Source organism: Cebus imitator, unplaced genomic scaffold (assembly GCF_001604975.1).
Source record: "Cebus imitator isolate Cc_AM_T3 unplaced genomic scaffold, Cebus_imitator-1.0 Scaffold57, whole genome shotgun sequence".
Taxonomy (NCBI): Eukaryota; Metazoa; Chordata; class Mammalia; order Primates; family Cebidae; genus Cebus; species Cebus imitator.
In genome coordinates, this window is record NW_016107372.1 from 2,021,129 (window position 1) to 2,048,263 (window position 27,135).

Here is a 27,135-nt window from a genome sequence, read left to right on the forward strand (position 1 = left end):
GGCAGAAAGTTGGATCTTTGTGAAAAGCCCTGTGGTTGGAGAGGGCACATAGTATTAGAGGAACTGCAACAAAGCCATGAGGCTGGAGCTTGGAGAGGAAGGAGGAAGGTGGTGAAGAGATAGCGTGGGTCAGACATGTTTGGCTGCAGAGGCCATGATAAGATCCTAGTGGCAATGAGGAGCCATTGAAGGGAAGGAGTTGAAAAACACATTTATCCTGGTGTAGGATCCCTGTGAAAATATATGCATTTTAATTTTGCAGAAAAAGAAGTCATTCCTAAGTTAACAGCTTCCATATCGGGCCAACAGGCATCTGGGGGAGCAGGTAAACCCACAGGTGTCTTGGAGCCTCAGTTACAATTGATTAAATTAACTCTTTAGGCAATTATGAGTCACTGCAGATTCTAGGTATTTGTGAGCCTGATGGGAGAGAGGCTGGGTGTCAAAGACCTTTCTGGAGCGCCAAGTGGATAAAATAAGGAAGACTCCCTGAGAGCTTCTTGAGGCCTGAGGTTGAGGTGTGACAGCACCCTTGATGCAAATGCTAATATGAACTAGAAATAACCTAGGCTGAGTCAGAGTCAACCTTCCTATATGTCTACAATTTTTCTTCTCTCAAATCATGGTGCAGCACTGGGGCTTTGTTGCAATACATTGGTTAGTTCTATTTTTACTGCAATAAATACATGCACTGAAAAATAAAGTTGTTACGCATAATTTAAGAAGCAAATGCAACCCAAATTAGAAATCTCACCAAACACTTGAAAATTCAGGTAACTTCTTTCTTATGACCTTGATCACTTAAACTTGGGATTTTAAATCAAAGCGGAGCAAAGAGCTGTACTAGAACAAAGACAATTGAAAGATCATGTTCACAGTGCTTGCAATAGCCAGGCAGGTAAACATGTCAATCAACAGCTTTTCATGTTAGCTCATCTGAAGACCTGATTCCCTGACTCCCTAACATTTATGAAGTCATCTTGCAGCCCAATTAGCTGTGCATTTAAAATCTCCCATGGCCTCTCACATCAACACAGAGAAGTGATTATTATTTTGGCATTCATAGTAATGCCATGAATTGGGAGGCTTTCACTGAATATTAATGACCAGATGTGGTGGGCGATTGGATCTGAGTGCTACAGTAATTTAAAATTGATTTACTAGCACTTGATAAGCTGAAACTGTACTGGTGAGAGATAAAGTGATACAATTTGAATTGATTATGAAAAGGTGATCAAACAGGCATTGAAAAAGAGATTAAAGAAGTTTAATTGTGTATTCTGTGCAAGCCGGCAAAATTTCAAAGGAAAGTGCAAATTAATTTTTATGTTCTACCAATGGGTATTCAGAAACTGGAGTATTAAAAAGGTGTCCAATAATGTGTTTTTTACAGGCAATGAGAAAATATTTTTTCTAAATGGAGATTACTTAATGTGAGAAATAGGCATATAGGGAGATTTGACAGATCTAGTTGTAAATTTTGCTTCAAAAAAGGACTTTATAATTTGAATATTTTTATACCATTATGCCAACCAGTCTCTCTTGTATTAGATTCTGGTTATGCTTTTTTTTTTTTTTAAGTTATGGGGTAAATGTGCAGGGTGTGCAGGTTTGTTACATAAGTATACAAGTTCCATGGTGGTTTGCTGCACCCATCATCCCGTCATCTACATCAGATATTTCTCCTAATGCTCTCCCTCACACACCCCACCACAGGCTCCAGTGTGTAATGTTCTTCTCCCTGTGTCCATGTGTTCTCATTGTTCAACTCCCACTTATGAATGAGAACATATGGTGTTTGGCTTTCTGTTCTTGTGATAGTTTGCTGAGAATGATGGTTTCCAGCTTCATCCATGTCCCTACAAAGGACATGAACCCATCCTTTTTTATGGCTGCATAGTAGTCCATGGTATATATGTGCCACATTTTCTTTATCCAGTCTATCATTGATGGACATCTGGGTTGGTTCCAAGTCTTTGCTATTGTGAATAGTGCTGCAATAAACATACATATATATGTGTCTTTATAGTAGAATAATTTATAATCCTTTGGTATATACTCAGTAATGGGATTGCTGGGTCAAATGGTATTTCTGGTTCTAGATCTTTGAGGAGTTGCCACACTTCTTCCACAATGGTTGAACTAAGTTACATTCCCACCAACAGTGTAAAAGTATTTCTATTTCTCCACATCCTTTCCAGGATCTGTTGTTTTCTGACTTTCTAATGATTGCCATTCTAACTGGTATGAGATGGTATCTCATTGTGGTTTTGATTTGCATTTCTCTAATGACCAGTGACGATGAGAGTTTTTTCATGTTTGTTGGCCACATAAATGTCTTCTTTTGAGAAGTGTCTGTTCATATCCTTCACCCACTTTTTGATGGGGTTGTTTTTTTCTTGTAAATTTGTAGTTTCTGGTTATACTTTTTAAAAAAAGTCTTTCAGGTTCTATGAATTGTAGTCATATCTTGTTTATTCACATATTTTTTACAACATTAAGTAAAAACCTAGAGCCTGGGCTTTTTAAAGGAGAGATGGGTCATGAATTTTTCAAAATGACAGATAGTAAAAGCCATTTACTTACATTTGAACGTATGGTATACTTTCATTTGGACATTATTTTAAAATTCTAGCAATAATTTTTAAAGAGTAGCAATCATTTAAGCAAATTCCATTTCAGGGGTTTGACTTGAGAAGGGCTTGGTTAGAGGACTCTCTAAATGACTTCTGAGCTTTCATCCTGGCATTACTCTTTTCTCAGGGGAACAAACTTTTCAAGAACCTCTTCCTCAGACTTATAATAATTCAAAGTTCCTCTTAGGACCTGCTATAGATTGGGTTTTTATGTCCTCCCCAAATTGATATGTTGAAATCCTAACACCCAATACAAGGAGTGATTGCAGCTGGGGCTTTTGAGAGGTGATGAGGTCACAGGGGCAGAGCCCTCATAAATAGGATTAGTGCCCTAAATAGGAAAGAGACCCCAGAGAGCTCCATCACCTCTCCTGCCATGTAAGGATACAGTGAGAAGATGACCATCTATGAGCCAGGAACCGGCCTTCAGCAGACACTCAACCTGCTTGTATTTCCCAGCCTCTAGATCTGTGAGCAATACATTTCCTTTGTTTTAAAGCCATCAGTCTATGGTCGTTCATTACAGCCACCCAAACACGATAAGCTAAGACTCTATTTTAAATACATGTTGGTTACTGATGTTGCTGGTGATGGGGTGATGATGTTGATGATGATGCTGATGGGGTGATGACAATGATGACGATGCTGATGGGGTGATGATGTTGATGGTTATGGGGTGAGGATGATGATGATGTCAGTGATGATTTATAGTGTCCTTATGTAATGTTTGCACTTTCCTAAAAACTATGCTGATATTAAGACCTTTAATCATAACCACCACCCCAGGAAATAGATAGTGCTATTATTTCTGTTTTAGAAAGAAATAATCCAAGGCATGAAGGGTGTAACGAACTCTCTCAAAGTCACAGAGCTGTTGAGAACTCAGGCCATATGGTGGCAGAGCCTGGTGCCATCTTTCCATTACCCTTGTATAAGCACAGGATCCTGTTATCTCATTTAAATTTTCATAGTAAAGCCATTAATCAGGAAGCATTCATTAATTATGAATTAATGAATACATATCGTAGGCAATTACCACTTTTGTGATGTGAAACATACTCGATACAGAATACATAATGTGTTAAAAATCAAATTATAGAATGTACATGTTTATATGCATATTTCATGTATCCCTATATAATCAGAGGAATGACATTAGATACTTTTGCTAAGTTGATGCTCCCCTCCTCCCTATTCAATATAAAGTGAGCCACCTTGATGACTACCCTGCTTTGCCACTGCTAAGGCAGAGGATGGAGAAGGGGATGTGATGGAGTTAATATTTTGTGTTTATGACTCTATGTAGTAGCTAATGGTGATTCCATCTGGGCCAGATGGCAGAGGTGATAGGATGTGGCCCAGGAGGAGTTTTGTGTGATTCATTTACAGGCCTGTATTGTTTAGGGAATAGGATAAGCTGTTGTGATAGAGAGACCTCAAATACAGTGGCCTAAACAAGCTACAAGTTAATTTCTTCCCCCTATTACCATCAAGAGGTAGTTGGCCTAGGACCGATGGAAGACACTTGTGTACTCTCAGCACACGGATTCCATCTCTGGATGCAAACTGGCTGTCCCAGCTGTCACCGTCACTTTGGCATTTTAGCCAATAGAAAGGGGCACATACTCGGTCCTTATAAACGTATAACACAGCATTGCTGAACTCGGTTTCACTGGTCACTGAGGAGAAACGTATTCTAGCTGGGTGGTCCAGTTCACAGCATTAACTCCACATTCCATTATTATAGCATATGAGGAGAATGGATATCAGTAGGCAATTAGTGGTTATTCCCACAGTTCAAATATTCAACTGGGACAAATGGTTTGACTTAGGACATATACTTTAGTATAATATTAATGGAGAGAGGAGTGTGGTAGGGTGAAGACCATCTTGAACAAAGGAATATAACACTGTGGCCAATGACGCTTTACTGTGGGAATAGAAATTTCTTTTGGAAAAGTGTAGAATGTCAGTCAAGGAAGGACTCTCAATATAGGAGAGTGATTTTTTTTTTGTTCACTTTTTAAGCCTGTATTTTGATGTTAAATAAGTTTTAGCATTTTATCTGCTGAATGAATAGAGAGTGTACCTGAGAATACTGACAAAGTAGGAAAGTAGTTGTTAAGGATCACTATATTTGACAGTTTGTTGAGAAAAGTCAATCTATCTTCAGGTGATAGCAAGTTGGTTGTATGTTTGCCAGGATATCATCACATTATCTCTACAATTTTTTTCCCTAGAGCAAATGATATTACTTAATATGTAATTTTCATAATCATTTGGCTAGGTATAATCTACCTGATGGTTTACATGAGTGACAAGGATAAAAATATTTGGACTGTTGCTGGGATGCACTGCTGTGTCTTCTAATTTGGAAAGTATTTTTGGCTATACCTTACTTAGGAACCCAGAGAAAATGAGAGATTCTGTATGGGTCAGTTTTCCAAAAAGTGATTTGCTCTTTTAAGCATCTAAACTTGCCTTCCAAGCAAGCAAACAAATCACAAGTAACTTTTAGATGGAAACTTTTAAGAGCTTTTTTTTTTTTTTTTTTTTTTTTTTTACAAAAAGTGAAGACTCTAAATGAAATTCTGGGATGGTTGGTGTGACCAGGCAAGTGACATTCTTCAGTGAATGAGGCATAACTGTGATAGTCCATGGGTGTGGGGATACTTTTTAAAATCCTTATTTAATGTCCCCACCCTTTACCTCCTAGTTTGGACTGCGTTCTGCTTAGTTGAAATGGAAGGGCAGCCGAGTCCACACAGCTGAGGCATGTTAGTAAGCCTCGTGTAATCACCGCTGCTCTGGACTGGGTCCTGGCTCAGGTTTGCTCTCAGCATCGAGCAATTTTTGCACCTGGCCTGACATTGTCAAAAGATGATTTATTTCTCCAGTTTTGTTTCCCAGCCCACAAGTATTGAGTCACAAATCCAGGGGGATCCCGACCGGCTTATTATCTTTGCACCGACCTCATCCTACCTTCTGAGGGAGTCGGCACAGGTGTGCCGTTTCACCCCTGCCTCCAAGGAGTCGGATGTGGGATTGCGGGTGTTTGCCTTCCCCATGCCCGGGTTAATGCAAAGTCCCTGGGTCTCCATCTAGGGATGGAATCTGTGATATTGCAAACCTTTCTTGCCTATCTGGTGCCAGCCATGGGACTTCGTGGACTGTGAACAATTTTTACAGGTTATTGGTTTGTGCCAAATGACTTGTTGAGTCTTAACAGGAAAACTCAGCACAATCTGTTTCCAACACCTACTGCTCAAGTATTTATGGTCAGAATTTCTATTTTCCATGTATGCTTTCCCTTTAACAGAAAAGAAAATGGTCTTTAGCCAAATGACTGAAGTGAGAAAAGCAAATCCCATTTGCTATTAATCCCAATGAGGTGTTAACTACAAAGTCCATTTAAGACCCTTTAGTGTTAATATTGAAGGAGACAAGCAGTAAAACAAACAGGTAATGGCCTGAAGCCCAGCGTTTTGTGCTTCCGCTGATGCTTGACCACTTCATTCCCGAGATACTAACTGGAGCCCCTTTTGGTTGCTCTCAGCTTTGCATTTGCACCAAGGGAGGTGGGCTTGGCAAAGTCTTGATTTTAAAAGGGCCATAATGATGGCAGAACATTTCATTGCCATCCTAATGAGCACAGCTTGGAGTTGTGGGCAAGGGCAGAGCAAGAGTGGTTATTTGTGTGTTAGGGGAGCAGCGAGGGAGGGGAATGGAAATGGAGGGAGAGAGAAAGAAACCCAACTTTTCTTTGTCATCATAACCAGTTACTCAAGGGTGCTAACAGATCCCTGGATAATCTTTGGGGACAGTTTCCCTTCATTATAGTTTTAAACTCATTAGGGAAATCACCCAGTTGTGTAGCAAATAGAAGTGAACCTCTCAAGTCCAGCACTGTCATTTTTCCTCATCCCTCCTTCCTTCCCTTTTTTCTCTCTTTTTTCCTCCAGCATCTAAATGTTGAATTGAGCTGTGTAGAGTCCTGGAGACTTTTCTTCTTCCTTGTGGACCAAAGTCTCCCTCTTCCATGCTAACGTTGCCGAACATCTGACCTCTTGAAGCTGTTTGTGTTCTTTGGGTCACAGAGATCTTGTCTTTCCTTATAACTCTGCATTGGGAAAATCATGAAGATATTTATGTTTTAGTTTATTTTTCTAGTATGACCATGGTCTGATATCTAGGCCAGACTGTTTAGATTATGGCTGTCAGACTGTAGAGCTTGGTTCTGGGTCTTGTCACCCTCTATTCTCTCCCTCAGTGCACTTTCCCTGTCCCAGTGGTTTTCATACCATCCATATTCAGATGAGTGCCACCCTGGAATCTTCAGCCCTGATGTTTCGAACTACCCATGTTCTATGTGAAACCACCAACTTGAATGCTTCCTTTAGAGGTCTCTCCAATTTAGCATGCTAACGATGGAAATCTTGACTCACTTGCCTACCACCACGCCCCCACAAAGTTGCTTAAACTATGTGTAATTTCTTCCCTTCCCTCATACCTCACAGCCAATCCATATGAAAGTCTTGTTTGTTCTTTGTGGTTTGTGGTCTTTGAAAATGCACCAATCATGTATTATCCTCCTGCTTAAAACTCTTCAATGGATTTCCATAGTGCTTGGCAAGGAATCCACATCTTCACTAAGGTTCATAAGACCCGTTGTGATCTGGCTCCTCCTGCTTCTCTGTCCTCAGCTAAGATACTGGTCACTGGAACTCTGTCTGACACACTGACCTCCCCAGCTCTTCTTGCTGACTCATTCTTGCCTTCAGGGCTCAACCTAAATGCTACCTCCTACCTGGTGCTCAGCAAGCATCTGTTGAACATTGAATGAATGGACTCAGCTCTTCTGCCATCCTACACTGCTCTCCCTCCAACCCCATCCTTCAGCCCAGTCCTTACATGGACTGCGTCATCTGCCCATTTTGGGTGCCTCTGTGTTTCAGCCTCATAATTGGAATCACAGACTTAGACGGTATACACTTATGATTTAACCAAAGGTTTTTAATAAAAACTTTGAAATAACTCTAATTTTATATTTTTTGTGGGTTGCAGTGAGGAATATAAGGTTATAAAAATCAAAAGATCATTGCAGCACAGTTTACAATAGCAAAGACCTGGAACCAACCCCAATGCCCACCGATGATAGACTGGACAGGGAAAATGTGGCACATATACACCATGGAATATTATGTAGCCATCAAAAACGATTAGTTCGTGTCCTTTATAGGGACATGGATGAACCTGGAAACCATCATTCTCAGCAAACTGACACAAGAGCAGAAAATCAAACACTGCATGTTCTCACTCATAGGCAGGTGTTGAACAATGAAAACACATGGACACAGGGAGGGGAGCATCACACACTGGGGTCTGTTGGGGGGAAATAGGGGAAGGACAGTGGAGGGTGGGGAGTTGGGGAGAGATAGCATGGGGAGAAATGCCACATATAGGTGAAGGGGAGGAATGCAGCAAATCACACTGCATGTGTGTACCTAAGCAATAATCTTGCATGTTCTTCACATGTGCAATAAACCTAAAGTGCAATAAAAAAAATCAGAAGATGACAGAATGCCTTTTTATAACAAAAGGTGTAAAAACCTTTGAATTTTTTTTCACAGAAAGCCTTTCTTTTTTTTTTATTTAAAAAAAAACTTATATTTGAAGTTTGGGGGTATAAGTGCATGTTTGTTGCATAAACTTGGGTCATGGGGGTTTGCTGTACAGATTATTGCATCACCCAGGTATGAAGCCTCGTGCCCATTAGTTATTTTCCCTGATCCTCTCCCTCCTCCCACCCACCACCCTCCAAAAGTCCCCAGTGTATGTTGTTCCCCTCGATGTGTCCATGTATTCTCATCATTGAGCTCCCGTTTATAAGTGAGAACATGCAGTATTTGGCTTTCTGTTCTTGTGTTAGTTTGCTAAGGATAATGGCCTCCAGCTCCATCCATGTCCCTGCAAAGGACCTGATCTCATTCTTTTTATGACTACATGGTATTCCATGGTGTAAATGTACCACATTTTCTTTATCCAGTTTATCACTGATGGGCATTTAGGCTGATTCCATGTCTTTGCTATTGTGAATAGCACTGCAGTGAACACAGATGTGCAAGTATCTTTATAATAGAACGATTTCTATTTCTTTGAGTATATACTCAGTAATGTGATTGCTGGGTTAAATGGTATTTCTGACTTTAGGTCTTTGAGGAATTGCCACTGTCTTCCACAACAAGCCTTCATTTGCTTTCCACCATTTGGTCTTCTGTATTAGTGCCCCCCACGCCGTTTCTTTTTTTGTCTCACTCAGTATCTATCTTATGGTTTGGTTTTCTTTTCCCATCACCCTGCTTAGCCTTTCTTCCTCTTTTCCTCTCTCTTCTTTTGCCTTTTCTTCTTTCTTTTATACGTCTCTTCTTTCTATTTCTCTTTCTTGCTTGTAATTCACAGCAGGCTTCATTGGGGCACCTTCATTGCCTCCTATGCAGCACCGGTTCTTGAGCCTAAAAAGACCATGAAAGTGCAGGTGTTGACAAAAGCCCATTCTCAAACAGCTTCATAAATGCATCCAGACTGTCATTCTCATTGCTTACCAGTTTTTGTCTCTGATTAGTTGGTCTGTGGACCTTAGAATTCTGAATATGAAGACAAGCCTTTCTATACAGACCTCTATGCAGCAGCAACTCTGCCACGTATATTGACGTCTTACTGGTAAGGAAGAGAAGAGAAAAAAGTGAGCGTGTGCTCTACATTTCTTATATAGTGTGTTGAAAGTGTCTATCAGTTTGAGTGCTGTGTCAAAGAACTCACACTGGCTTTTCAACAACTCTCAAAGGATCACTCTTTTATAAAGCTCCGAAGGATTTCCTTCTTTTGAATGAATTCTATTTCATTTCAGATTCTTCCTGCAGCCCCTTTGTAAGGGGCACAGTTCCTGCTCATGGTATGTGGAATTTCCTGAGGGTTACTTTGCTTCTGACCTAGCTGCAGTTTGATGAAAGTTAAACCGGACAGTATTACTTTTCATTATAAGAAAATACAGGCATTTTTCCCCCTAGATATGATCAAAGGGAGGTACAAACAACTTACTGAAATGACATTTTTACCTGGAAGGAGCCCCCAGCCACTGTTCTCATTGTATGAGCAGTACATTGCTGCAAATAACATGATTGTCCTGTTGATCCACTTTAGGGGATTAGGTAAGATAATTAGGAGTTACATGGGAATGTGTGACACACTGTTGCAAAGACTGATTTCTTTAATCATCTATTAACAGATTTTGGAACCAAAATACAGTCTTAATAAGCAAATAAAGCTAATACAGAAACCTTTTTCGGAGTTGTCTCTAAGAACTTCAGAGACTTATGATGAACTTGTGAGTATCGATTTTGTCTAAAGATGGCATCACCTAGATCTCAAAAATAGATGAGTAAAATATGCTAATTTTAGGTGTGCATAAGGTTGCCTTTAATTCGAAGTGATTGTTACTTTAATAGTAATACGAATCACTCATGTAACTTAGATTAGTCTTTTTTTTTTTTTTTTTTTTTTTTTTTTTATGTTTTTTTTTTTTTTTTTTTTTTTTTTTTTTTTTTTTTTTTTTTTTTTTTTGAGACGGAGTCTTGCTCTGTCGCCAGGCTGGAGTGCAGTGGCGTAACCTTGGCTCACTGCAACCTCTGCTTCCTGGGTTTAAGCGATTCTTCCGCCTCAGCCTCCCGAGTAGCTGGGACTACAGGTGCATGCCACCACACACGGCTAGTTTTTGTATTTTTAGTAGAGACAGGGTTTCATCATGGCGAGAATGGTCTCGATCTCTTGACCTCATGATCCACCCGCCTTGGCCTCCCAAAGTGCTGGGATTACAGGCGTGAGCCACCGCGTCCGGCCTAGATTAGTTTTTGTACCAGACCAGTGGTTCTTAACCAGAAGCACACATCAGAATTGCTTAGGGTATTTTTCACGAAAACACGCCTGCCAGGGATCCATCTAAGATGATTCTGAATCACTTGCTTTGGGGCCTGAAAATACAGACTTTGAAAAAGTTCTTTCAAGATTTTAAAGCTACTAATTTCAACACTAGTTAAGAACTACTACTTTTGCCTGAAAGTTTGGAGTGGCAGAAACCAAGGGTGACTTACCTTTGTAACCTTAGAATCTACAATGGTGTCTTGTTGGTGGATGTGAGTTCAGTAAGTATTCATCAAGGAAATGGAAGCAAATTATCTAGAAAACTATACCTTGTATATTTTTAACTTCATATTTATTTGCATTATTGCTGGTTAAGTCTAATAGCTGAATGGAACTTTAAAACTAATCATTGGAAGAAAGCCTTGTCTATATCATTTTAGACTATTATGTGGTCTAAATGCTTAGTGAGCATTTTAAGATCTGTATCATCTCTTATGGTATGGATCTTAAAAAATAATTTGATGTGAAACTAGAGAACAAAGCAAAGGTATGAAAATACCTTAATAACTGATATCTGATTTTATCTTTATTGTTTTATGTGTAAAAGTGTCACTTGGAATAAGAACTGGTAACGTCCCAACATTCTAGCAGGCTCCATTCATTTCTCTGTCAAAGGTAATCACCAGTTGGTAAGCTTTTTTTTTTTTTTTTTTTTTGTAAACTGGAATTTATACATCAAAATGATTGCTGTTCTTCGAAGTGGACATATTGGATGATACAATTTAAAAACTTTCATTTGGGAATTGCCTTTGCTGCTTTGGCTATTAATGTACCTGTATTTTGACTTCCTACTCACCACTTGTCTAAGACTTTTCCCTTGCCATCAAGAAAGCTTCAGTAAAGGTGGTATAAGAAGCCACCCAAGATGCAAAATGGTCAGGAACAGTACGTGATGTTTTATGCCTGAGCACAGATAGACATGGTAGAGCTCAGGGTGGGCTGGAATATGGAGGAAAAGCTCATCAATAAGGTGGTCTCTGAGCTGGATCTCACTGGCTGTAAGACTGGAAGGAGGAGTATTCCCCACAAAGGGAGAATTGTGGAAATCTTTACAGAGTTGGGGTGAACAAGATGTGAAAGGCTGCTGGGAGACGTATAAGCTGTCTACATGGTTCCTGACCATAGCAGAGGAAGTAGAAAGCACCACAGAAGATACATTTTTGCCTAAATCATTAATTTCATTACTTCCCAAAGCCAGTTTAAATAGTTTTCAGTAAAAAATCTTAGGCAGAAGGCGCTAGTTCTCTATGGACATAAAGTACCATTCTATGTCAGACCTGTGGTGCCTCTTTACTGAGACATCAAGAGACATTTGTCTCCTAATGCTCTACTTGGTTGAGGAATGTGTCCACTCACTCTGACTTTTATTAATCTTCTGTCACAACCTTGCTGCCCATGAATTAATTCCCTCCCTCCCTCCCTCCCTTCCCCTTTTCTTCTTTTCTTTTCTCAGGGTCTCACTCTGTCACCCAGGCTGGAGTGCTGTGGCACAATCATGGCTCACTGCAGCCTCGCCTTCCTGGGCTCAAGTGATCCTCTTGAGTAGTTGGGGCTACAGGTGTGTGTGCCACCAACGGCCAGCTAATTTTTAATTTTTTTTTTAGATGGAGTCTTACTCTGTCACCCAGGCTGGAGTGAAGTGGCACGATTGCCCATTGCAACCTCTGCCTCCCGGGTTCAAGTGATTCTCATGCCTTAGCCTCCCAAATACAGGAACATTCCATGATGCCCTGCTAATTTTTCTATTTTTAGTAGAGATGGGGTTTAACCATGTTGGCCAGGCTGGTCTCAAACTCCTGGCCTCAAGTTATCTGCCTGCCTTGGACTCCCAAAGTGCTAGGGTTATGGGAATGAGCCATTGTGCCCGGCCATTTTAAAAGTTTGTTAGGGACCAGGTTTCACCATGTCACCCAGGCTGGTCTTGAACTCCTAAGCTCAAGTGATACTCCAGCTTCAGCATCCCAAAGTGCTAGGATTACAGGTGTGAGCCACCATACCTGGCTGAATTGAACTTCATACTGCTTTTTTGAATCCATCTTCTGCCTGTTAAAAACATTCCTGGTGGCTAGGCACTGTGGCTCACACCTGTAATCCCAGCACTTTGGGAGGCTGAGGCAGGCGGATCATGAGGTCAGGAGATTGAGACCATCCTGACTAACACATCTCTACAAAAAATATTAAAATTCAAACAAATTAGCTGGGCATGGTGGCACATGTCTGTAGTCCCAGCTACTTGGGAGGCTGAGGCAGGAGAATTCTTGTGCCTGGGAGGTGGAGGTTTCAGTGAGCCGAGACTGTGCCATAGCACTGCAGCCTGGGTGACAGAACAAGACTTCATCTCAAAACACAAAAACAAACAAAAAACAAACATCCCTGACATTGATGTAAGACTTTGCAGATATACCGTCTCCAGCTGCTCCCTGGGACATTAAGTGCAGGGTGACTACATTTTCCCACTCCCTGAGAGAGTCTCACTTTATGCCTGTGTCCAGGTGTAATTATAAAAAGTTGTATTTTGAAAGCCATCTTAGTTTTGAAGATAAATTCTTTGGTCAGCTTATTTGGGATATTATTCCTACTTAAGACGTTTCCAGAACATTGTCTTAGTACCTTTTATGGGTAATGGGGGAACGTTTCTCCTAGATACTTGAGGTGTTAATCATGCGTTGTTCCTTTACATTCTGGTCTGGTTAAAGTCATAGCCATGTCTTCCTTTGTCCCAAGGAGAATCAGGGTAAATGTTGTTTCCCAAAGCCTCAGTGATGGAATTTGAGGGACCTCACAGGCCTGAGATAAACGCTAGATAATTATGAATAGAGTTGTCATTGGCAGTATCTGTTTTCTCAGCCAGTACATGGCCCACAGGAGAAACTGGCATGTGCAGTAGAGGCTGAAGAACGGAGGAACCTGTAGCTTTTCACAGGGTGTTTGCCTGGGGCACCTAAGCCACATAGGAACCCATCTGCCCTGGCATGGCAACTAGCATGGGCAGGCTGGCCATGTCAGGTTCTCATTTGGCACAGTTCCTCGGGTTCTTCTTGATGGGTTCCCTTCACCAATCTTTAGTCTTCGGTTTGTTCCATTTTTGGTCTTATCCCTGCCCTTTGTCTTGTCTCCACTGCTCCACTGTGTTCCTCTGCCTAGTTCTCATGAGATGACATCTTTGCTGGGCTTTTTTCTCTCCATATATAAGTGCCTCTGATTTCCTGACTTCTAAAAGGAGACACCTCTCCCCCTAATTCTGCATAGAATGTGGGGAACTGGCTTAGCTTTAACAAGATTTCACTGAATGCCCAAGAAATACACAGGTATAACCCAGGGGTCAACTAACCACAGCTACTGTAAGCAGTTCTGAGAGCTAGAGGACCTCATCAGGTTTGTGCCAACCCCTTGGCACTAAAGGGATCTCCAGGAATCACTGCACCTCAGAATCCCATCCAGAGGGCGCAGATTCCTTTTGCTCCTCAATTCAAAGCCTGCTTTATTTTTTTTGCTACAGGATGGCCCCTGTTTAGCATGGTAAATGGTGGGTATCGACTCTCTCTCACCTCTAGCATGCAGTGGCCTGGATGAGGTAACCCTGGTGGTTCTTCATGCATTGGCGTATTTCCAAAGCAAATGGCCACAGCAATTGATTTCATCCAGGTGGCCTTGTTGCAAGCTTGGGACAATAGCTTTTTATAGTCCTCTGCCTATAGATGAAGGAGAAGATGGGGTCTAGCTAGACCTAGCTTCTAAAGCTCCTGGGAGCAAATATATGGGCTCAAAGCCACACAAAACAGTATAGGCAGATGATGGTATGGATCCCAATTTAAGAGAACTCCACTTGTATTGGTCAGTTTTCACACTGCTACAAAGACATACCCGAGACTGGGTAATCTGTAAAGGAAAGAGGTTTAACTGACTCACAGTTCCACAGGGATTGGGAGGCCTCAGGAAACTTACAATCATAGTGGAAGGGGAAACAAACATGTCCGTCTTTCTATGGTGGCAGCAAGTAGAAGTGCTGAGAAAAAGGGAGAAGAGCCCCTTATAAAGCCGTCAGATCTCATGAGAACTTGCTCACTATCATGAGAACAGCATGAGGGTAACCACCCCCATGATTAAATTACCTCGGACTGGGTCTCTCCCACCACACATGGGGCTTATGGGAACAACAATTTAAGATGAAATTGGGGACACAGCCAAACCATAGCACCACCCTCCAGTGGTGGGTACCTTGGCCTCCCAAGGTACTGGGATTACAGCCGTGAGCCACTGTGCCAAGCCTATATATACTTATTTAAGGTAGGCACTTCCTAATAATCTTTTTAGAGGCTCAATCTGTTTTCAGAAGGATTTTTAGTCGTTGTAGATATTTGTGATATCATTTTTATATCTTCCCCAAAAGATGTAAAACAAACAGAAATAGCTGAGAGGCCATGAGAGAAGTCTTACATTTATGAAAACATTTTCTTCTTGACAGAGTTTCACTCTTGATGCCCAGTCTGGAGTGCAATGGCGTGATCTTAGCTCACCACAACCTCTACTTCCCGGATTCAAATAATTCTCCTGCCTCAGCCTTGCTGAGTAGCTGGGATTACAGACTCATGCCACCACGCCCAGCTAATTTTGTATTTTTAGTAGAGATGGGGTTTTTCCATGTTGGTCAGGCTGGTCTCGAACTCCTGACCTCAGGTGATCCAACCGCCTTGGCCTCCCAAAGTCCTGGGATTACAGGTGTGAGCCACCGCGCCTGGCTTAAAACTTTTAAAAGAAGTATGAAAAAGGAAACAATGTAGGAAGCTGTCTTGACTTTTTAGCCAAATTTCTCAAAATACCCATTTCTTTAAAAGTGTGAAAAGCGACCCTGAGTGTGTCAAGCAATACTTTGAGTAAACCTGTGATAATAGGCCTTAGGAATGTGCAGCACCTTAGTGTGCAAGGAATTCTAAATTGAGAACATTGAAAATATTTGGGAAGTTTTGCTAATTTGTTGTCAACAGAAGCAGCATGTTGTCATGTGACCATCAGTTAATGAAGTGATACTAGGTATCATACAAGCAAGGTGAACCAGCTTGGGCTCTGTTTCTGTCCAGTTAATTATTATTGTTCAATGCAACGTACTTATAAGAACAAATGGTGAGGAAATGTATAAAGAAGGTGACCACAAAGTCATTTTGGGACTGTGTATTCTAGATTTCAGGTTATTAATATTTTTCCTAACCAGTCAAAGCCTGTTTGAAGTTATGATGCCTGGACTATAATAATCTAAACAAAAAAGTTGGTTACGAATAGTTAAAATATGCATAAAATTGGCCAGGCATGGGGGGTTCATGCCTGTAATTCCAGCACTTTGGGGGGCTGAGGAGGGAGGATCATTTGAGGCCAAGAGTTTGAGACCAGCCTGGCCAGCATGGTGAAACCCTGTCTCTACTAAAACTAGAAAAATTAGCTGGGTATGGTGGTGCACATATGTAATCCCAGCTACTTGGGAGGCTGGGGCATGAGGATTACTTGAACCTGGGAGGTGGAGATTGCAGTGAACCAAGATTATGCCACTGCACTCCAGCCTGGGCCACAGAGTGAGACTCTGTCTCAAAAAAAAAAAAAAAAGCATAAAACTATGGAAATGAATATAAGATTTCATTGTACACAAGATTTAATAAATGTTTTGCAGTATTTGCTCTATATATTATTAATAAAGTTAAATAAAATATTATAGGCTGGCTGTGGTGGCTCATGTCTATAAACCCAGCATTTTGGGAAGCCAAGACAGGCAGATCACTTGAGGTCAGGAGTTCAAGACCAGCCTGGCCAACATGGTGAAACTCCGCCTCAATACAAAAATTATTGAGGCACGATGGTGGGTGCCTGTAATCTCAGTTTACGTGGGAGGCTGAGGCAGGAGGAGATCACATGAACCCAGGAGTCAGAGGTTACAGTGAGCTGAGATTGCCTCACTGCACTCCAACCTGGGCAGCAGAGCGAGACAGGCTACCACGCCTGGCCATAACAGTGTTACTTAATGCTTCATAGATTTCAATATTTATAGAAGTATAAATAACGTTGAGAAAAAAGCAGTTTGCAAAAAGAATTCTTCATATATTCTGACAGCTAAGCATTTGCTGGTTATATGCGTTATAAATTTTATTTTCAAGCCTGTGTATTGTCTACTATCTTTTTTTATGGTAGCTATGTATGTATAATTTAAAGTTGGGTAAAGTTAAATTGATTATCTATTCTTTATGGTTATTTTACATCTTGTTTAATAAATCCTCTGCCTTCAGATCAATGAAATATCTCCCTATATTTTCCGCTTGAAGTTTTAAAGGTTTTTAGTTCTCATTTAGCTCTTTTAAGCCATCTAGATTTACTTTTGTGCAGTGTGAGGTGTGAGGGATCCAAATATACTATTTTTCCTGATAATGGAGATCATTTCAGTTGCCCTAGAATAAATTATTTTCTCTATCTTCTCCCCACTGACTCCTTAGTAACTCCCTTGGTCTTAAAAACTTTTTGTTGTAAAACTATCTATGAATGTGGCTTCGTAATGTTGAGACTTTTAAACTTTTGCTCTTGACAGAGCGATGAAACTTTTAAAAATCGTATTCATGAGTTTTGATATTTTGTTTTAAAATTAAAAATTAGATACAAATGAATGTTCATATTAGAAAAAATGCTCACAGTGAAAATAATTTAATCATCGATGGAAAAGTACTTACAGTATTTATTTCTCCTTTCCAGTTAGAGGCTATGTTTATTCATCTATTTATTCCATATTTATTGCCACCTACTATGTATCAATAGCTGCCCTAGGACATAAAGATCATCCAATGACAAATATGGCGTGTCAGTGATACTGCAATCCATATTCAACCATGATCAGTCCCATTTTATTAGATGGCTAAAACTATATGGCCTAACTTGATACTGTGCAGTCAGACTGGTGATCAAGTAAGATGAATATTTTACTAATTATCAGTAAACCCAACAGAGAATGTGTGCACATGATGCTTTCCCACTCCAAGGAGACTGAGCCTAGGGCATGTGATCACTGGGTGGGGCCTTTGAGGATTTCCAGTACTCGTGACTCTGAAGTAGCCAGGAGGAGGAGGACTTGGGTCATGCGGGCAAGCTGCTGTTTGGGAGAAGTCTGGAGTTCACAAGCAGAGGTTGAATTCTAAGACACCAGCACAGGGATGGAATTGAGAGACAAAGCAGCCCTCAGAGGGCAAGGGTCGGGGCAAAGCGAAAGAATCTGAGGTGGTGGCTCACGTGCCCGGTGCTGGTTTTGCTTGGCTTTAGGTGTTTCGCGTGAGGCTCGGGAGGGCCAGCCTGCCCTAAAGCCCTGAGGTCTGAGTGGATGATGGTCATGGGCTTTATTCCAGTGCCTCACTGCATTGTGTTCTGTCAGACTTAAGTGCTGCCTACACTAAATTCATAGTCTTGTAGAAAGGTTGTTGGTAGAGCTTTCAACACACTGCCTTTAAAAAGGAGGTGCTTGATAATTTCCTTTTTTCTCATTTTCTTTCAGGTTTTGTGAATGATTCTGTTACTAAGTCTATTGTGGCTTTGCGCTTAACTCTGGTGGTGAAGGTCAGCACCTGTGTGCCCGGGGAGAGCCACCCAAATGACTTGGAGTGTTCGGGAAAAGGAAAATGCACCACGAAGCCGTCAGAGGTACGGGGATGTCTAGTAGCTTGTAAATACACACATCTACGTGAATATTTACCCGGATAAATACATAAGTATATATGTGTTCTCACCCCTTTCATCCTTGATATATCTATCTATCTATCTATCTATCAAGTCTATTATCTGTCTGTCTGTTATCTATCTATCTATCTATCCCTCTATCTGTCAATCCATATCAAGCCACATTGATACATAAATTCTTTTTTGTTTTTAAGATGTGGTCTGGCTCTGTCACCTAGGCTGGAGTGCAGTGGCATGATCTTGGCTCACTGCAACCTCTGGCTCCTGGGTTCAAGTGATTCCTCTGTCTCAGCCTCCCAAGTAGCTGGGACCACAGGTACACACCACCATGCCTGGCTAATTTTTGTATCTTTAGTAGAAATGGGGTTTCTTCAGGCTGGCCTGGAACTCCTGGCCTCAAGTGATCCTCCCACCCTGGCCTCCCACAGTGCTGGGATTACAGGAATGAGTCACTGTGCCTGGCCTGATATATAAAATGTAACCATCACATTCTCTCTATTTTTCGAATTCCTTGTTGCCCCCTTTCAACCCAATTAAATCCCTTTCTCACAAACTTAAGGGAGTAGTTTTAAAACTGAAATGGTGGTTGGAATTAGGATGTGAGTATTTAGAGACATCAGGGCTGAAGATTTTAGTTTGGGACTCATCTGAATATGAATGGTGTTAAAATGACTCGGATGGGGAAATTACACTGTATACATTAGCAGGAGTGGAAGGGAAGGGAACAAGCACATTTGCTAAAGAAGCCCCCCAAATGTATGGCTTCAATTATATGCCAGTATGCAACATGTAAATATTTAAATCTCCATATGATTTTCAAAGTAATTGGAATACATTTGTGTAGTGATCCTCTTGCTTTGGTATAAAGTAGAGATTTTTGTGAGAAGTAGTGGTCATTATATCCATTAGTACAGGAAAGAGAAATGGAAGAAAGGAAAGGTAAACAGAGCCACTGACTTGCCCGTTTTGGGGACCATTGCGTGCCAACATGGTAATTCCCTTCTTAGTCTTTGCATTTCCCTGGCGATGATAATAGAGTTACAGATGTCAAAGGGAAGTAAGAGAAGGAACAGAAAAAAGGCATCGATGAGAAGATGACCCATTACCTTTTTTCTTTATGGAGCTGGCATCAGAAATGCTATGGGAACCCTGAGCCCTGTTCTGCTTTTTCTTTAGCAGCTATGACAGGGCTGTGGGGCAAGAGTACAGCTTCCTCCTCTGCCTCCTGTTTTCTGTTTCCAAGCAGGAGTTTGGGAGTCAGATGAACAAAGGACCACGGAAGTCATTGAGGTCAACTTCCATCAGTATAGAACTCCATTAAAACATATTTTTTTTTGAGACAGAGTCTCACTGTGTCAGCCAAGCTGGGAGTGTCGTGGTGCAATCTCAGCTCACTGCAACTACGCCTTTTGGGTTCAAGTGATTCTCCTGCCTCAGCCTCCCAATTAGCTAAGATTACAGGCATGTCCCACTGTGTCCGGCTAATTTTTGTATTTTCAGTAGAGATGGAGTTTCACCATGTTGGCCAGGCTGGTCTCAAACTCCTGACCTCAAGTAATCTACCTGCCTCAGCTTCCCAAAATGTTGGGATTACAGGCTTGAGCCACTGCACCTGGCCTAGAACTTCCTTAAAACATTTTTGCAGGTGGACTTCGGGGTCCATCTGAAGATCTCTGACAAGGAAGACTTCATACCTCACATACTTCACGAAGGGACCTGGTCCATTAGGGGACATCTGTTCCCCTCACCACTTGCTACATCTATCTCCAGCAACTTTTCTTTATTTTCTTCTCTAGTTATGCAGATATTTCTATTGGAGTTGATGTTCAATGACAGTGGATTAACAAACCCCAAAAGAGCATGGTTTGTTTGAGACTGATTTTGAGGGTAGCACAGGTAAATTTTCTTTGGTGATGCCTTCTTGAGGGAATGTCAGCACATTGGGTACTAGTGGTGTGGACTTTGACAAGTCGGAGAAATAGGACTGACGGAATATTGGGAGAAGCTTTCAAGTACTGTTCTTGTCATCTTGGAAAACCTGTGATTTCCTATTAGCTATAATATTGCAGCTGCTTAAATATAGCATTTTCTGGCCTGGTGCAGTGGCTTACACCTGTGATGCCAGCACTTTGGGAGGCCAAAGCAGTTGGATCACTGAGGTCAGGAGTTCGAGACCAGCCTGGCCAACATGGTCAAACCTCATCTCTACTAAAAATACAAAACATTAGCCGGTTGTGGTGGTGGGCATCTGTAATCGGGAGGCTGAGGCAGGAGAACTGCCTGAACCCAGGAGAACTGCCTGAGGCAGAAGTTGCAGTGAGCCAAGATAGCACCATTGCACTCCAGCCTGGTCAACAAGAGTGAAGCTCTGTCTCAAAAAATAAGTGAATAAATAAAAATATATAGCATTTTCCCATATGATATTCCCTGGAGGAGGCAGAATGTGGTCAAGAACCCAAGAGAGTGGTGGAAGTAATCATTTCTGCTATATCTTCAAAAAATAACACAAATGGACACCAAAGCTCAAACTCTCCCTGCTTCTGGGAGTGAGGAGAGCCACTGGAGTGAGGCCAGGAGGTGCAGTACCAGGGGGATCCTTTCAGGGGGCCAAGCCTACCCTTACATCCTGTGCCCTCCTGTCTCTGCCAGTTTGGACCGGTCTGCTCTTCTTCCTGAGAAGCCTCATGTATCAACATACTTTATGGGGAAAAAGTGTGAAAGACACTCAGTGTTTTTCTATGACAGTCATGGCTAGGGAGGGGTAAAATAACTGGAGAAAAGAGGAAGCCAAGGAGAATGTATTTGATAAGGAGGTGCCAGAAGAGAGGAAGGGTGAGAGACTAAGAAAAGCCACTGGCATGGGGTGGAGGAGGGCAGGCCTTCCTGCCTCCTGGGCAAGCCTGTGGAGAGGAGGAGGAGACACACAGACCTTCCCGCATGTCAACTCACACCTCCCAGTGAATAATTTTGAGGTCTGATCAGCTCTGAAAAAGTTAATATTGGCACAAGAGAAGTGTCCTGTCAGAGGATCCAGAATTTTTGATTGACAAAGTGGTGAGATTCAATTATGAGCTTTTTTTTAATTATGGGTAGCTTTTCTGGAGAAATTTTTAATCTCTAAGGGGATTGCGATGTTATTTATTTATTTTTTGAGACGGAGTCTCTCTTTGTCCCCAGGCTGGAGTGCAGTGGCACGATCTCCACTCACTGCAACCTCCATGTCCCGGGTTCAAGCAATTCTCCTGCCTCGGCCTCCCGAGTAGCTGGGACTATAGGCGCGCACCACCACACCCAGCTTATTTTTAGTAGAGTCGGGGTTTCACCATGTTGGCCAGGATGGTCTCGGTCTCTTGAACTTGTGATCCACCCACCCCAGCCTCCCAAAGTGCTGAGATTACAGGCGTGAACCACTGCACCTGGCTGTCCTGTTATTTTAACATATGTATGTTGTGGGCTTCTCTGCAGGCCAGCTCTAGCTAGGAGGCTCTGCCTGGAAGCTTAGAATGGACTCATTAGAAAGGCAATAGAGGGAGGTATTTAGCACCTGGCAGGTAACTTGACCAGCCTTGTTAAATGTGAAAAGAGTGACTTAAAAGCAGTGGTGAAGAATCCAAACTAGTTTTAGGAGATCATTTCAGAGGCAACACATCTCCATTAGGGGTAGCAGCGCCTTCAAAGAGTTTCCAGTGCCTCTGAGCTAACACCTCCTCCTTCCGTGGCTGCCTCCCAGCTCCACCTCAGGTGTTTCTAGTAGAGCCTCTGCTCTTGTTGATTCTGTATTGCCCTTCAGTGAATTTAAGGAAAATGTGGCAATAATCTTATCTGAGCCATTGTTATTACCCCTCAGTGACTCTAAGCAAACGATTAGACTGGAATGACCATGTCCATTTCATTCTAAGATGCACCACTTTGGTACACATTGTTACGTTAGAGAAACGTCTGAGGGGACTTGAACTCCCTAAGGCAGGAGCAGAGGAAATAGAAAATCTTTTTTTTGTATCTACTTGGGTTCCTGTGACTTTTTGTGATTGTTGCAATGGCTGTTTCTGTGTCTTAAAAGTAGCTTGCTAGCAATGAAAGACTGCTGTCATCACGTCTTTTTTTCTTTTTACTGCTTCCTAAAATTAGAAGTTATATAGTCCAACCTTCCACCCAATGTAAGAATCCACTCCATAGCACAAAACAAATAGAACTGTATTTTGTGATTTAATTTTATCGTTTCTAATCATTTTTATGTCTTTTTATTAGATCATCCATCAAAATAAAAGCAATTCTGTTATTTCCAGCCCACTTGCATTTGGTAATGGAACTCATTTCTTTTCTGTCGGATGCACTTGGACTAGGGCATGTTTCACAATTCCGAGCTGGTGGGTGGCTTGTGACAAAGCTCAAGCTGGCTGCTCTTTGGGGAAGGGCTTTATAAACATTTGGGGAAGGTCTTTATAAACATTTACGTCAACACTGCAAGGAGCGCTCTGTTCTTGAAAACTGCTTCTGTGTTACCAAGGGTTGATTCTGATCTTTCCTTCTCCTTATGAAAAAAACTTTAGATCTCTCTTTGAGCCTGGTCACCAACGATGTTAGGCTACCAGCCAATGGGGAAGGCCCATAGACTGGAGACTCAGGAAAGAGTTGCAGTTTGGGTCCAAAGGCTCTTTGTGTGCAGAATTCCCTTTTGCGTAGCGGAGGTCAGCTTTTTGTTCTCTTTGGGTCTTTAACAGATTGGATGAGGCCACTCACGTTATGAAGGGTGATCTGCTTTTCTTAACCCTTTTATGCTGGAGGATACAATTTTTTGAATTTTTGCATGCACGAATAATCAGACCTTGGCAATGACCTTGAGCAGTAGGATATAAATAATTCCCACAGGCTTAGCATTCCAATAATGGAACACTAGGTATGTTAAACTGTACTGATTTAAGTGTGAACCTCATCCAAAAACACCCTCACAGAAACATGCAGAATGACGTATGACCAAATATCTGGGCACTGTGGCACAGCCAAGTTGATACATAAAATTAACTACCACAAGATGGTGGTGGTGAATTCTAATTCTCTGTTGCCCCCTTTCTACCCAATTGAATCCTTTCCCTGCAGAGATAAGTTTTCCCCTGGCAAAAAGTTATATTCCAGGTCCTTTGCCCAGATGTGGATGCCTGTTAGTGGGCAGCAGGGTGATTCTGATGCCAAATTCACATGCAGATTGTGGACAACCATTCTGAAAACAGAGGCCTCCCAAAAACGGTTCTCATCTCCCCCTTCCTGCTGACTCCCCAAAGGACATGCACAACCTCTTTTCATCCAAGAATTAAATTGTTAATCATTTCAAGTCCACATGGAGTTACTAATAAAGATAAATGCTGGGCAGTGATATAATGTTCAGTAACGATCCCATAGTTTTCCTGTTGGTTGGCTCTGGCCTAGGTTGATAGGAAAATGGGATCAGGCCTCTGTTCTGATAAGGCTCCCTAGAAACCTCTCTATCTCTTGTCTTAGGAATCCACCATCCTTACTCTATTAGGATCAGATACCAGAACTGACTACTGAGGCTTCGTTTTGAGAGAGGATTGAGCTGATATCATCCTCAAGCCTTCTAGAGCCCAGGGATGTGACTGTCTTTGAGAGAAGCTCTTCCATTTCTGATCGCTGATGAGACCTGACTTCTGTGATATCTCCTTTTACCTTTGGAATTTGAAGGCTCAAGATCTGGGAAGTCCTACTCTTCCTATGACTGAGTTCTTTCAGTTGGGTTTGGTTTATTGGAAATGATGAATGACCCGAACCAGTTACTTTGTCTATTGCTTGATAATACCCACTGTCCTTGTTCTATAGCAAGAGTGACCAAGGTGGGAGACACTGTCCTTTCAGGTCCATGTCTGCCTTATGTCTATTTTCTCCTGTTCCAAAAGCATGTGCCTCTTTTGTAGGGCTCCCTGTAAATTATCATTTCTTGGGCTTGTCTGTTTCAAGGTTTGTTCACAGTGACGCACACGCCATAGCTGATGTACGAGCAGCCTCTTCAGTGTCTGACCCCCACCCCCCTCACAACCCCTGTACCCCCAGTTCCACCCTCAGATCTGTGTGGTTTTGCTCATGCTGTTCCCCAAATGGAATGCTTATCTGCCGCACTCCCCCTCCTCCCTCTGATCCTCTACCACTTACCCTTCTACCTCCCCAGCTATTCTTCAGGCTCAGCTCAAAATCTTCCTGCTTCCAGAAGCTGTCCCTAATCCCCAATGTGAAGTCGGTCCCTTCTCTGAAGTCCTGCAGAATTTTTTTTTGTTATTGAGAGCACATGACTTTTGAGTTATGCTTATATGTCTTTATATTCATTATATTTTGCATTCACTTCATTGCAGAGTTATTCAGCACCTGCTGTGTACCTGGTACCCTTTAGACTCTGGGGGATATACACTTGGTCTAGCAAGACATGGCCTCCAAGAAGCAGTTAGAAGGCTGTGGGGACAGGGTGCTGGATGAGTAACTCTTACTTTAGAGAGCAGTGTGCTGTGGGAGAGGTTTGCAAGTACATTTCTGAGAGTCCAGAGAAATGTCTGACTCAGATGTGAGATCACGGAGAACTTCCTCTGGAATCTCGGAAGGTGAGCTTTTCAACATTAGTGGCTGTGCCTGGTTCATTCAGTATCTGTCGTGACAACTAGCATGGTGCTTTCCAAACAGGGGATGCTCAAGAACTGTCTATGAAAACAAAAGAACAGACATAAGATAGGAATCCAGTTGTCTGAGTTTTGAGTTAGATATGTACTTTGAGTTTGATACTTGCTAAATATGGGAGTGTGGAAAGTAAATAGTGAATTTAGTTTTACAAAATAATGAGTAAGAAAATATTCTCCGATCTAAGGCCATCTCACAGATTGTGTGACCCAGAAAGTTGTAGTAACCCCTTAGGAACATTTTAAGCAGCATTGCCAGTTCTTCTCTATCATTTCAAAAACAAGTAGGTCAGGATAATATGAACCCATGGATCTTTGATGCTATCCTCTGTTGGTTTGAAAGCATCAGTGAACCCCCCTTCAGGTTTGGAAGTGGGAATGTGCAGAAGTGCAAGAGAAGATGTCATCTTCACTCACCCATCACTTCCCCGAGAGCTCATTCCGCCACATCATTAGTGCAACACAAAGGTCCTCATGAAACATTGAAAAGGCACTGTGACCTGGTTGGGTTATAAGAAAGGAACAGGATGGGAGGGGAGTCGAGGGAGCCCACAAAGAATCAAAGGAAGGACCTTCCCTGCATCCTTTTCAGCATCAAAACAGCAGCTTGCAAGGAGGACATCGGGAGATACAGTTACTTTGTAATAGTTCTGTTCAGTGTGTGGTGGGCTTAGGTGTCCACGGTTCTGCCAGCACCCTGGAGGAATTTCTCCGTTCAGTAGGGAAGGAAACATAGTGAGAGGGGGTGCAGAGTGAGAGCGCGGATGGGAAATATTTGATGAACCAGTGGCAAGTGTTATTACAGAGAAAAGAGACTAATTTATTCTAAGAATTTTTTTTTCTTGGGCCAGGTGAGGTGGCTCACGCCTGTAATCCCAGCACTTTGGGAGGCCAAGGTGGACAGATCACCGGAGGTTGGGAGTTCAAGACCAGATTGATCAACATGGAGAAACCCAGTCTCTACTAAAAATACAAAACTAGCCAGATGTGGTGGCGTGTGCCTGTAGTCTCAGCTACTTGGGAGGCTGAGGCAGGAGAATGGCTTGAACCCGGGAGTTGGAGGTTGTGTTGGGCCGAGATGGTGCCGTTGCACTCCAGTCTGGGCAACAAGAGCAAAACTCCATCCCCCCGCCAAAAAATTATTTTTCTAAGAGGTGGGGTGAAACTTTTCTCTTGACTAAATAAATAGCTATGGCGATGTTCATTAAACATTTTTGGATCAGAGAGTAGATGCTCCAGACTTAATGCTAGCATAAAGATGTCTGAAATACGTTTATTTGTGAATAGCAGGATGATCTCTTTCACGGATTTTACTTGCAGAAACTGCTATGTGGACCTCTGAGAAAGAAAGTGCTTTTATGAGTAATAAAAATATAATAATAATTATTAGAAACACATTAACTATAGAGATCATAAAAGTAAGGGCAGCCCAGCTGTTGCTTTTTTTAATCGGTAAAGGATAAGCTTGTCTAAAATTTCATTGACTTGTGTTTGAATTATAATTCTTGGTATAATGTAATTAAAAAGCCATTGCTGCATTTTATGTAGCAGAACAGAAGGATGATTGTATCATTGCCTGCACAGAAAATGCAATACATATTTGAATCATTTATTATAAATTAAAAAATAATTCTAAGATTACCTCCCAAAGGATAGACATCTTGTCATGTTTCTATTTCAGAAGGCTGAAATGTTTGTCCCCTGTGAACAGTTATAGAGGCATTGGGGAATGTTGGTGGCATGTTAATGATATTAGGGTTTGGATTACATCATTGGTGACATTTTCGGGGTCAGAGAATTTAGAGAAGGTGATTTTAGAGGCCTCTCCACCTATTTTATTTTAAACACCGGGAAATCAAGGTCTAAGAAAGGTTTAAGCCATTTATCCAAGGCCCAAGAGCTAATTCATGGTAAACGCAAGACAAGAAGGAAGGGAGATTTCTGGACTTTGCTCTGGGGTTCCTCCTGCTGAGCAACACTGCCTCTAATGTCTTTCACCCCAGCAGTGTCCTCTAGGAGGACATTCAGCAGCAGCCTTTGTAGCCCATTCAGTGGCCTTATGTAAAGTTTTAATGTTTGCTACAAGAAAAAAACAGGCAGAAGGGAGAAGTACATTTTTGATTTTTTTTTTTTTTTGAAAGGGTTGGGGG

At 41.8% G+C, this 27,135-nt stretch overlaps 1 protein-coding gene across 1 annotated transcript in view; it reads left to right on the forward strand.

Moving 5' to 3' along the window:
• Window positions 1-27,135, forward strand: part of DNER (delta/notch like EGF repeat containing) — a 370,265-nt gene that overhangs the window by 153,914 nt on the left and 189,216 nt on the right. The window contains exon 5 of the mRNA XM_017529081.1: window positions 18,130-18,275. Within this exon, the coding sequence (XP_017384570.1) occupies window positions 18,130-18,275 (146 nt within the window). The remainder of the gene's footprint in view (window positions 1-18,129; window positions 18,276-27,135) is intronic.